The following is a 12,540-nucleotide window of genomic DNA, read 5'->3' as shown; positions in this document are numbered from 1 at the left end:
ACAGGGTAGGGAATTGACACAGGATAGTTTGGGTGCTGGGGAGGGGGTAATACACAAGAACAGGGAGGAGAGTGGAAGAACAAGGCAGATGGGAAAACAATTAGGCAGGTTTGCATGGGCTAAGCGAGACAGAGGTAAATAATGATGTGTGCACAACTTTGGAATAACAGGGTTCTGGGATACATGGATTGAGACATGGTTTGAATGGGTAAAAGGTGGGAAATAATTTTAAGATGATTGGCTCTCTTTGAATCTTGGTTTCCCTGGCATACCATTATAAACTAGACACTTAGGGGGAGAGAAAAGAATAGCCAGAAATATCACCATAGAAAGCGTGTAAGTCCGTCTTCTTCCTATAACTGATTGGAATACCTAAAATGGGGCTACAACATGCCCAGTGAAGGAGGTTTCCTTCAGAGCCTCTACATTACATAAGACATTAGGTGGAATCCTGAATCCCATCCAGAATCTTCTGAAATGGGAAATTTCCACTGAAAAGGATGAACAGACCAGCCTGGAGTGGCTAAAAGAATAGAAAATACTTCTTGAAAGAAAGCCCAACAGGAAAAATACAAAACAATAATGGCAATCCGACTGACTACTACAAGAACAAGTAAGTTGCTTGCCCAGGAGATATCAAGGCAAGTGGATGGGTCCCCTCATGTCAATCCCCGTTCCAAGACTAAGACTCAATGGGAATACATGAGCAGACATGTACTCTGACCACACTGGTCACCGATAAGGGGAAGTGAAGGGAAAACAGCAATGAAGCTGCGAGCTAAGCCCTACCGCATTCAGTCGACTCCTGTGAACCCGGGTGGAGACCTGGTTGGCCAACAGTATGGCAAGACCTGGGGATTCTTGGGCCCAGAGTCAGTGACATAGCCACAGAGGACTAGAGTAGAGAGTGAGCATCCAGCTGATAAGTGAGGGCCTATGCACAAAAACACCCACACTTGCAGATAGTACCCACTTGACCTGGCTTCAATGGCTGGATGATCAGAACTCAACCAGAAGAAGAAAGAAGAGGAAAAAAGGGGATCTGATAAATTTGATGAACTTGACTTATACCATGGACGCAGTAGTTCAAAAGAAGGAACAAATTGTTACAGCAAGGATCATTCTCACCTGCTCAGTAGACAGGGATGGGCAACTTGGGCATTGGCTACCCAAAATTAGGGGCTACAAAGGCAAGAAGTGACTGGTTTACAAGCTTTCAATTGGAAGCCTAGATCCCGAGGGCATGGAGGAGGGTAGAATTTCCGGAGGAAACAGTCGCTGGAGAAGGATGTCATGCTGGGTAAGGTGGAGGGTCAGAGAAAAAGAGGAAGACCCCTAACAAGATGGATTGGCCAGGTGGAATCATTGATGGACTCAAGTATGGCAGCGGTAGTAAGGTTGGCCCAGGATCGGACATTGTTTCGCTCTGCTGTGCATGGGGTCTCTATGAGTCGGTTCCTACTCGATGGCACCTGACAACAACAACAACAACAGTAGCCAATCTGTCTGGGTGGGGCTGATGAAAGGAGATGGGGATAGCACTCACATAGCACAATAGTGAACAATTGCTATCAGGACTGACTGTGAGGGTTGGAAATGTAAAGGTGGATGTTTTGTAGCAAAAGAAGGGGAGTGATTGACTTTGCAGTCCAGAAGCAGAGGTCTCTGGGACCATCAAGGAAGAAGAGCGTAGTAAAGGAGGTTACCCAGAGAAACTGTGATGGCAGAGACAATGACATGGAGAAATGGAGTGGATGGGGACTCTAGACCCAGAGAGGGAGAGGGGCTGTGTGCTGACAACCTGGGAGGCAGGCTTGTAGGGTATACCCTTTGGTTGGTTGATAATGCATGGAGGGCAGTGTAACCATGGCAATGAAATGATATACGATAGGATGATTGTAAAACTAATGTTTTCCCTTGTAAACCATCACATAATTCACAATAAAACAGTTTAACTAAATTAAATAAAATGCAACAACCTGGGAAACCTAGACAACATGCCATGTTTCAAAGCAAGACAATGCCCTTTAAAAGCTTTGTGGTAAGGCACGATGAGAATGTTACAAATTCTTTTGGATTACATTGGAAATGCCCTAGTTCTCAAAATACATGGAATCACAGGACTGATGTGTGAACAATCCTAACTTTCGGTGGCAACCAGCTTGCTGGCCTGTGCTTGCCATGAGTTTCCTAAAGTTCCCTGGAAGTCCTTGAACTGCAAGGAAGAGAGAAGGCACTGCTTGTTTCTTACAGTTGGTCCCAGGTATGAAGGTTGGCATTACGACCTGGTACCTTAAACTCAAGCCAAGATTTACAGAGAAACATTCAGACATAAACATTGTTATTGCACCTGATTCTTCCATCCAGGGAGGGTATGATTGTGTCCCCAGATCTGCAGAACAAAAATCCATAAATCCCAATCATTTCCTGAGAAACAGGAGGGAGGATGGAGAAGGAGGGAAATGTGGAGGAAAGGATGCCATCAGAAAGTGGTCAGGAGCCAACTCCAGCTGTAATACTAACCTCAGAAAAGTGATGACAATTTTACACTGTACTCACTCTCTTATACAACGTACTTTCTGCTAGATTTGAATAAAAATTAAATTTATTTAAAAAGGCAACAATGACAAATAGCATATGATTTGAAGATGCTCAAAACTAAATTAAATGAAACAATATAGAGGTCAAAGTACCTACGAAATTTAGTTCAATAAAAAGTGGCATTAGTAAACTATCACATAATTCACAATAAAACATTAAAAAAAAAAAAAAAAAAAAAAAAAGCAGGTAAGCTTTTCCCCTTCATGGCCATCAATGAAGTGACAGTGGCCGAAATGAAGTTCGGCCTTTGTGACTTCTGACCAGAGTAAGGAAAAAATTTAAAGTGGTATTGCCTTTAAAGTGGGGAAAAAATGAAACTATTCAGCAATGGAATTGAGTCACCCAACTAGCCCTTTTAAAAAACAATTAAAATGGAACACTAATTAAATCCTTCACCACTCATTTGCCAGTTTGTCATACAGTGGTGGCTTGCATGTTACTGTGATTCTGGAAGTTATGCCATGTGTATTTCAAAAATACCAGCAGAGTCACATATGGTGGACAGGTTTCAGATGCACTTCCAGATGAAAACAGACTGGGTAGAAAGAGAGATGAACTACTTCTGAATATTTAGTTACTGAAAATCTTATAAATAGCATTGGAACACTGTCAGCAACACAATACTGAATATTGAAACATGATGAAAAACATTAGAATGTTGTCAGATATAGAGTGCTGGAAGATGAGCCACTCAGGTTAGAAGCCACTCAAAATACAATGGGAGAAGAGCCGTCTCCTCAAAGTAGAGTTGACTGTGATCATAAAATGGAGTGAGCCTTTGAGACCTTCATTTGCTGATTGGGCACAAACTCAAAATGGAGAGAAACATCTGCAACATCCATTAATAATCAGAACATGGAATGTACAAAGTATGAATCTAGGAAAATTGGAAATTGTCAATAATGAAATGGAACGCATAAGCATCAATATCTTAGGCATAAGTGAGCTAAAATTGACTGGTATTGGCCATTTACAATCTGACAATCACATGGTTTACTATGCCTGCAATGACAAATTGAAGAGGAATGGTGTCACATTCATCATCAAAAAAACAAATCAAGATCTGTCTTGAAGTACAATGCTGTCTGTGATAGGATAATATCCATATACCTACAAGGAAGATCAATCAATACCATTATTATTCAAATTTATGCACCAACCACTAAAGCAAGTAATGATGAAAATGAAGAATTCTCCCAACATTGTCAGTCTGAAATTGATCAAACATGTTATCAAGATGTATTGATAAAACTGGTGATTGGAATACAAAGGGTGGATACAAAGAGGAAGGATCAGTAGTTGTAAAATATGGCCTTGGTAATACCGACTCGATGGCACTTAACAACAACAACAACAATAGAATTGGTGCTGAAGATGGCATGATAAAATTTTGCAAGACCATGATAAAATTTTGCAAGATCCTTTGGTTGGTTGATGATCCATGGAAGGGATTGTAACCATGGCAATGAAATGATATACAACAGGATGAACGTAAAGCTAATGTTCTTCCATGTAAATTATCACATAATTCACAATAAAACATTTTTAAAATTTTACAAAAATACCTTTTTTAAACAACATAAAAGACGACTATACACATGGACCTCACCAGATAGAATACAAAGGAATTGAATTGTCTAAATATGTGGGAAGAGACTGTGGAAAAGCTCCATATCATCAGCCAAAACAATGCCAGGGGCAGAAGGTAGAACAGACTACCAATTGCAAACTCATATAGCGTAGTGGTTACGAATCGGGCTGCGAACCTTAAGGTCAGCGGTTCGAAACTACCAGCCGCTCCGTGGGAGAAAGATGAGGCTTTCTACTCCTGTAAGGATTTACACCCTCGGAAACCCTGTACAGGGTCGCTATGGGTCGGAACCGACTCGACGGCACTTAACAAACAAAAAAAATGCAAGCTCAGGCTGAAACTGAAAAAAATTAAAACAAGTCCACAAAAGCCAAAATGACTCTGAACATATCCCACCTGAATTTAGAAATCATCTCAAGAACAGATTTGATGCATTAGACACTAAAGACCAAAGACCAGAAGAATCGTGGTATGACATTAAGAACATCATACAGGAAGAAAGCAAAAAGGTCATTAGGAAACAAGAAAGAAGGAAAAGACCAAAATGGATGTCAGAAGAGACTCTGAGACATAATCTCCAGCATAGATGCTAACGCAAATGGAAGAAAGCAAGAGGTAAAAGACCTGAACAGAAACTTTCAAAGGGCAGCTCGAGAATATGAAGTCAAATATTACAATGAAATGTGCAAAGACCTGGAGTTAAAAACCCAAAAGGGAAGAACAAGCTCAGCATTTCTCAGCTGAGGGAACTGAAGAAAAAAAATTAATATTTAATTTACAATATTGGAGGAGTCTATTGGCAAATATTGAATGCTGCAGAAAGCATCAAAAGAAGGTAGAAGGAATACACAGAATCACATAGCAAAAAAAAAAAAAAGGTTGCTGTTCAACCATTTCAAGAGGTAGCATATGATCAAGGGGCAATGACACTGAAGGAAGAAGTCCAAGGTGCATTGAAGGCATTGGCAAAGAACAAGGTACAAGGAATCGATGGAATATAAATGGAGGCTCTCCTTCAACTATGCCAAGAAATTTAGAAGACAACTACCTGGCCAATTGACTGGAAGAGGCCCATACTTGTGCCCATTCCAAAGAGAGATGACCCAACGGAATGCGGAAATCATCAATCTCTTTGATATCCCATGTGAGTAAAGTTTTACTAAAGGTAATATAGAAACAGCTGCAAGCATACATTGACAGAGAACTTCCAGAGGTTCAAGCTGGATTCAGAAGAGGACATGGAATGAGGGATATCATTGCTGTTGTCCAATGGATCTTGACTTAAAGCAGAAAATACCAGAAAAATGTTTTCCTGTGCTTTATTAACTACACAAAGCCTTTTGACAAGGATCATCACAAGGAAGGGACAACACTGTGGAGGATGAGTAATCCAGAATACTTAATTGTGCTCAAGAGGAACCTGTACATAGACCAAGAAGCAGTTGTTCAAGCAGAACAAGGTAACACCGAATGGCTTAAAATTAGGAAAGGTGTGTGCAAGGTTGTATTCTTTTGCCAGTAATTATCAATACATCTCGATTGCACAGTTGATCAATTTCAGACTGGCGAAGTTTGGTAGAATTCTTCAATTTCATCATAACATTTAGTGGTTGGTGCCTAAACTTGAACAACAGTGGTATTAACTGGACTTCCTTGTAGGTCTATGGATATTATCCTATCACAGACAGCATTGTACTTCAAGGCCGATCTTGCTATGTTCTTTTTGATGGTGACTGTGACACCATTCCTCTTCAATTTGTCATTGCAGGCACAGTAAACCATGTGCTTGTCAGATTCAAAATTTCCAATACCAGTCAATTTTAGCTCACTAATGCCTAGGATATCGATGTTTATGCATTCCATTTCATTATTGACAATTTCCAATTTTGCTAGTGTCATACTTCATACATCCCATGTTCCAATTATTAATAGACATTTACAGCTGTTTCCCTTCATTGTGAGTTGTGCCCCATCAGCAAATGAAGGTCTCATTCCCATTATCATAGTCAAATCTACATTGAGAAGCTCTTCCCCAGTCACATTTTGAGTGCCTTCCAGCCTAAGAGGCACATCTTCCAGCACTCCATCTGACACCATACTGGTGTTCTTCATCATGTTTTAATATTTAATACTTTGTAGCTGACTGTGTTCCAATACTATTCAATACAGTTTTCAGTGACTAAATATTAGGAAGTAGTCTGTCTCTCCTTCCTATTCTGTCTTTGTCTGGAAGCTCATCTGAAACCTGTCTACCATGGGTGAACATGCTGGTATTTTAAATACCCGTGGCATAGCTTCCAGAATCACAGCAACACGCAATCCACCACAGTACAACAAACTGGCATACGGTTAGTGGACAAAATTTACATGTTTAACTAAATAGAGAGAAAGAGTCTTACATAATCCAGCACTCTTTAATGATAAAAACACTCAACAAATTAGGAAAAGAAGTAATTTCTGGTGGGCATTATAGGATTAGCACTGTACAGTTAACCACAAGATTGCAGTTCAAATCCACCAACTGCTCCTTGAAAACCCTATATAGGGTCACTATGAGTTGGAACCCAATTGGCAGCACTTAAGAACAACAACCACCTCATAACAGGCTTCTATGGAAAAATCCACATCTAGCAACATAGTTAATGGTGAAAGATTTGTTTATCTCTAAGACCAGCAACAAGATAAGAACGTATGCTTTGTAACGTCTGTTCAACATTATACTCAAGAGTAGCCAGGACAACTAAGAAAAGGAGATCAAAGCCATCCATGTTAGAAAGAAAGAAGTGAAATCATTTTCATTCACAGATGACATGAACCTTATAAAGAATACACACAAAACAACAACAAACAACAAACGAGTAATTGAGTTCAATAAGGTTTCAGGATACAAGATCAATATATAAAACAGTATGTTTCTATATGTAGCACTGTAAGATCAGCAATGGACTGTGAACCACACGGTCAGCAGTTCAAACCCACCAGCTGCTTCTTGGAAACCGTGTGGATGGAATTTTACGACAGATTAACTAGGAACCTTTCTGCTGTAGTGGATTACGTGTTGGACTGTAAACTGCACGGTCTTTGGTAGGAGTTCACCAATCACTCCCGGGGAGAAAGATGAAGCTTTCTGTTCTTTTATACAAGGTTGCTATGAGTTGGCACTGACTTGACAGCACATAACAACAAAATAACTAGTAAAACCAAACAAAACCTGTAGTATAGTTAATAGTTTTGTACCACTTAATTTTTATTTAGTTTAGCTTTGATCATTATATAAGATGATAACATTAGAGGAAACTGGGTGGAGGTTATGTATGAGTTGTATGAACTTTGCAACTCATATAAATTTAAAATTATTTTTAAACTAAATTTAAAAACACACAACTATATAATGTTCTGGTGTGGCTCTACAGGATAAGCATGGGACTACTAACCAAAAGGCAAACCCATCAGTTGCTCCTCGGAAACTCTATACAGGGCTGTTATGAGTCAGAACTGTCTCCATGGCACTTAAAAACAACACATTAGCTCCTCAACTGGCTTCTGGGAGTCCTGGTGTGGCACTGTAGGATAAGCACTGGATTGCTAACCGCAAGATCATGATTCAAAACCACCAGTCGCCCCTCAGAAACCCTATACAGGGTCGCTATGAGTCTGATCAATGGCACTTAACAACTGACTTCTAAGACCTGATGTGGTGCTGTAGGACAAGCACTGGACTGGTAACCTCAGTGTCAGCAGTTCAAACCCACCAAACACTCTCAAAAACCCTGCATTAGGTCGTTAAGAATCGGAACTGACTCTACCGGACCCAGCTGACTTCTAGTACAGATATAGAAGCTGGGCTTTGTAGAAAAGCATGACCTGTCAGGGGGAAAGGTCTTGCTGTGGACTCTGCTACTCGCAATCTTGGTCTTTCCAAGGTAAATGATTTACACTCTTAGCCTCAAACCTCTCCTCTTAAAAACAAGGTTGACTTGATGTATTTTGTAAGAGTGTAAGGATTATAGATGCTTTTCCTTCTGAAGCATAAATCATAGGATACCTAAAAGGAATTTCAACTCTTCCCACTTCCTTTCCCAAAGTGACTAAATTAGTGATTACATTCAATTGAAACTCAGCAGACAATTATCCAACACTGAGAAATTATGCAGTAATTTATGAATTTGTTGTTGTTGTTGTTAAGTGCCATCGAATCGGTTCTGACCCATAGAGACCCTGTATAGGGTTTCCGAGGAGCAGCTGAATAGCTTGAACCGCCAACTTGGAGGTTCAGACCGACTTTGCGTTTCAGCGCATTAACCCACAGTGCAACACCAGGACTCCGATTTATAAGATGATAGCAATAATAATTTATTCATTTATGAATTCCTTCCTTACCAAAAGCTTTGCATTAAAACACAGTGGGAAGAAAGGGCAAAGGAAACGGAAACAGAGTGCAAGCATCCTTACAACTTTAAAATCTCAAAGACAGAATTGTTGTTGAATGTTGTCGAGTCGCTTCCCACCCATAGCAACCTTGTATAGGGTTTCTGAGGAGCAGCTGGTGAGTTTGAACCGCCAACCGCAAACAGCTTTGCAGTCTGGCGCATTAACTCATAGCGCCACACCAGGACTCCAAAGACATAATAGAAATGAAAAAAGAAAAAGAGGGAAAAAAAAAAAAAATGACTAGAAAGCCCACTAAGGTCCGTACTGTGTCCGCTTTAGTTTGCAGGAGCAGTCTGAGCATCGCTACTGTTTTTTCACCATGGTTTTAATCGTGAATAAATGAGGCACTGGATTCGAATGATTTCTTCTGTCTAAGCAACCTAGACTTGATGCGTTCTCAAACATGGAAGAGCTCGAGTATCTCATAAACCGCTTTTGACTACAACCTCCCCAAGAGCAAAGTAATCCTCTCTCCAATCTTCCTTCCTACTCCTTTCTCTCTTCTCGACCTCGCTCATCTTTCCTACCCTTCTGTTTTTCCCACTTTGGGGTTTTCAATTGCTGAGCACTAGCAGTCACAAGCCCAACACAAACCTTTCGTTCCTTACTGGAAAGACCCGAGCCTCAAAAGAGGTGACAATCAGCGGAGACCAACGAGTGCGGTGGATCCCTCCACTTCCTTCCTCACCCCGGACAGACACTACTAGGCGCGGGACTGTCGGCGCCCAGGTTCCCCTAGTTACTGAGGTCCGTGTAGCGGCCGGTGCCCAGTGCCACATTGGGAACAACCTATCCACTGTTCTGTAAAAGCGGGTGCCAGCCGCCTGCTGCGTCCGGGTGGCCCCGGGTGTTGGGGTCGGATCGGGTGACAGCGCGGGCGTGAGCTGGCTGCTGGGCCAGCCTCCAGCCTCAACCTGGACCCGCCCCGAACCGCGGCCCCGCCCCACCGCTGGCTGCCGGGGCGCTGATCCCCAGGCAGCAGCTCTAACCCAAACTGAACGCAGCTCGCACTGGACCTCGTCGCGGCTAGCGCCCCCACTCGCGCCTCACTGGCGCCCTCTCCCCACGCTGCAGCCATGTGTCCCGGAGCCCTGCGAGCACCCGCACTGCAACTCCTGGCGCTGGGCGCGCTGCTGTGGCCCGCGGTCGGCGCCTGGAAGCTTACCATTCTGCACACAAACGATGTACACAGCCGACTGGAGCAGACCAACGAGGACTCCGGCAAATGCGTCAATGCCAGTCTCTGCGTGGGCGGTGTGGCGCGGCTTTTCACCAAACTGCAACAGATCCGAAACACCGAACCCAATGTGCTCTTGCTCGACGCCGGCGACCAGTACCAGGGCACCATCTGGTTCACCGTGTACAAAGGCGCGGAGGTGGCACACTTTATGAACGCCCTGTCCTACAATGCCATGGTAAGACAGCAGCTAGACTGGGCACGCTGCGTCCCGGTAGCCCGGAGCCCTAGCGATAGGAGTCCTGGGCGGAGAGAGAAGCCGTGGTAAAGGAGCGGTCGATGGCACGGGGTGGCAAGCCTAAGGCAAGGAGCCAGTACTTGTGGGAAATAAAGTTAGATGAACCTAAATGTACCAGGTGAATGTAGACGTAGAAGTTCCTTGGATGATTTATCTCAACTGTGCAGATGTTATTGGACTTCACTATATAATGGGTATTTAGAGGAATGGAATTTAGCCCTTCTACAAGGGGACTCAACTGGGGTAAATAAGAAAATTGTCAATTATTGAGAGCCAGAAATTGAGCTAGAACTGTTAGTCATCTATCATTTATTGCGTAAAATGTTTTATGTTAATTTTTTTTAAAGGAAATTGAGTGTCAAAGAAGTTGAGCGATGTCACCAAACTCAGAAAGATGGAGTCTCGAAACTCACAGCCATTGGGCAGGTTCCTGGCTCAGCTGCCTTCTTGTTTTGCAACCTTGAACAAGTTGTTTACTGTTTCTGTGCCTGAGTTCCAATCGCTATAAAACCAGGATTACTACATGTAGGAGTTCTGGTGACATACTAGATTTTGGTCTGCTAACCACAAGATCTTGTAGTTTGAGCCCACTAGCCGCTTGTGGAAGAAGAATGAGGCTTTCTCTTCCTGTAAAGCTTTACAGCCTTGGAAACTTTATTATATAGAGTTGTTATGAGTCAGAACCACCACCCCTACCTCAAAGAGTTGAGAGGCCACAACTGACCTTTGTAAACGTTATTTCTTGGTATTATCAGATGACACTAGTACAGTGTGGTGCTGTAGGATCAGTACTGGACTGCTAACTGCAAGGTCGGTGCTTTAATCCCATCAGGCTCTCCTCAGAAACACGGTGCAGGGTCACTGTGAATGGGAACTGATTCCACTGGCTCTTAACAACAGCAGAAATTTATTTTATTTAAAAAAAAAAACAAAAAAAAACAGAGACAGAGATTGGGGAGGACAATCTACTTTGGAGAGAGCCAAAGTGCTTCACTGGGACTTCAAAGGATTTCAGTAAAAATCAGTTTGGCAGCAAAACTTTAGATAGAGATTCCAGCTTGACCCATAAAGGTCTTTAAACATGTGCGAGCAAGAATTTAGTTTAAGCTCCGAACGGCTCTGTTAAAACGATCCCTTGTTTGCTAAACTGAATTCTAGAAAAATAAGAGAGAAGGGCTACAGAATGATAAACAAATATGACTGAAAATATACATGGCATTTAAAAAAAAAAAATCAAACCACCTAAAGTTAATCCTATATACAAGCCCAATAAAGGAAAACCTGGATGGTGAGAACAGTTAATGCCCTCAGCTGCTAATGGGAAAGTTGGAGGTTTAAATTTACCCAGAGGTGATTTGGAAGAAACTCCTAGCAATCTACTTCTGAAAAATAAACCAGTGCAAATCATATTAAGTACAGTTCTACTCTGGCACACATGGAGTTGCCACATGAATCAGTATGTACTTGACCATCTGGTTGGTTAGTTCTTTTTTTAAAAAAACGGGAATTAGTAAAACTGTCTAGAATTTGGGGCAAGATATCTTACGAGCTTTAGTCAATGAATTTATCTGGGGACCCACCCAACATTTAGGCTCCACAGAAGACTGGTGGGCTTCAAGACCACATTGGCATCACCATAGGAAGACCTACCTGGTGTTTGCACATACTAATGACAATGTAAATATCTGTAGAAGTGAATTGTTACTAATCTACATCTCCATTTCCTGCCAGAGGATAAACTGAACCTCACCAGAGTTTGTTTGGATTTCACATATAAGCCACAACTTTCTAAACTTTTCTTTTTGTGACATCCTTTTCTTTTTGTAAGCCTTAGGTGAAAATAAAATTGAGAATTCCCTAGCTCCCCAGAAGAGTATTTTCCTCTTTAAGTGAAATTGATCTCATGGTGTTGATCATTATATTAAGTGTTTCTGGCAGGACTTCTGGGTGAGGCTGGGACAATCTGCTAAGTCACAGCCCAACAGGACTGAGAATGTTTAGAATATTAGTTAAATGAATTACTTACTTATAAGTGTTGTTCAAAATAATTGGACTAGAGCCTAAGGAAAAAAATAGGCTGCTTATAAAATGTTGGCAGGAGATAAGAAGGAGTAGATAACATGATGAGGTTGATGGCGGTATTCCTGATGTTGTTAAGTGCCGTGGAGTCAGTTCCAATTTATAGTGACCCTGTATAGGATTTCCCAGGAGCTACTGGTGGATTTGAACCCCTGATCAGGATTTATTCTGTGCATTGTTTGGGATTTGGCAAACATGCCTTGACCTGTGTAAAATCCTAGTCCTTGTAGTGTTAAAGCTCTGGTAGCGTAGTGGTTACGAATCGGGCTGTAAACCGCAAGGTCAGCAGTTCGAAACTACCAGCCGCTCCGCGGGAGAAAGATGAGGCTTTCTACTCCCGTAAAGATTTACACCCTCGGAAAC

General features: G+C 42.0%; 1 protein-coding gene across 1 annotated transcript in view; it reads left to right on the top strand.

Annotated features, from left to right (window-relative positions):
• Positions 1–9,651: 9,651 nt before the first annotated feature.
• NT5E (5'-nucleotidase, ecto (CD73)) overlaps positions 9,652–12,540 on the top strand; it is a 58,392-nt gene continuing 55,503 nt past the window's right edge. The window contains exon 1 of the mRNA XM_006870646.1: positions 9,652–10,038. Coding sequence (XP_006870708.1) covers positions 9,700–10,038 — 339 coding nt within the window. The 5' untranslated portion in view covers positions 9,652–9,699. The remainder of the gene's footprint in view (positions 10,039–12,540) is intronic.

The sequence above is a fragment of the Chrysochloris asiatica genome, unplaced genomic scaffold (genome assembly GCF_000296735.1).
Source record: "Chrysochloris asiatica unplaced genomic scaffold, ChrAsi1.0 scaffold00146, whole genome shotgun sequence".
Classification (NCBI taxonomy): Eukaryota; Metazoa; Chordata; class Mammalia; order Afrosoricida; family Chrysochloridae; genus Chrysochloris; species Chrysochloris asiatica.
The sequence above is the reverse complement of the archived record's forward strand: the minus strand, read 5'-3'. Positions and strand labels throughout refer to the sequence as shown.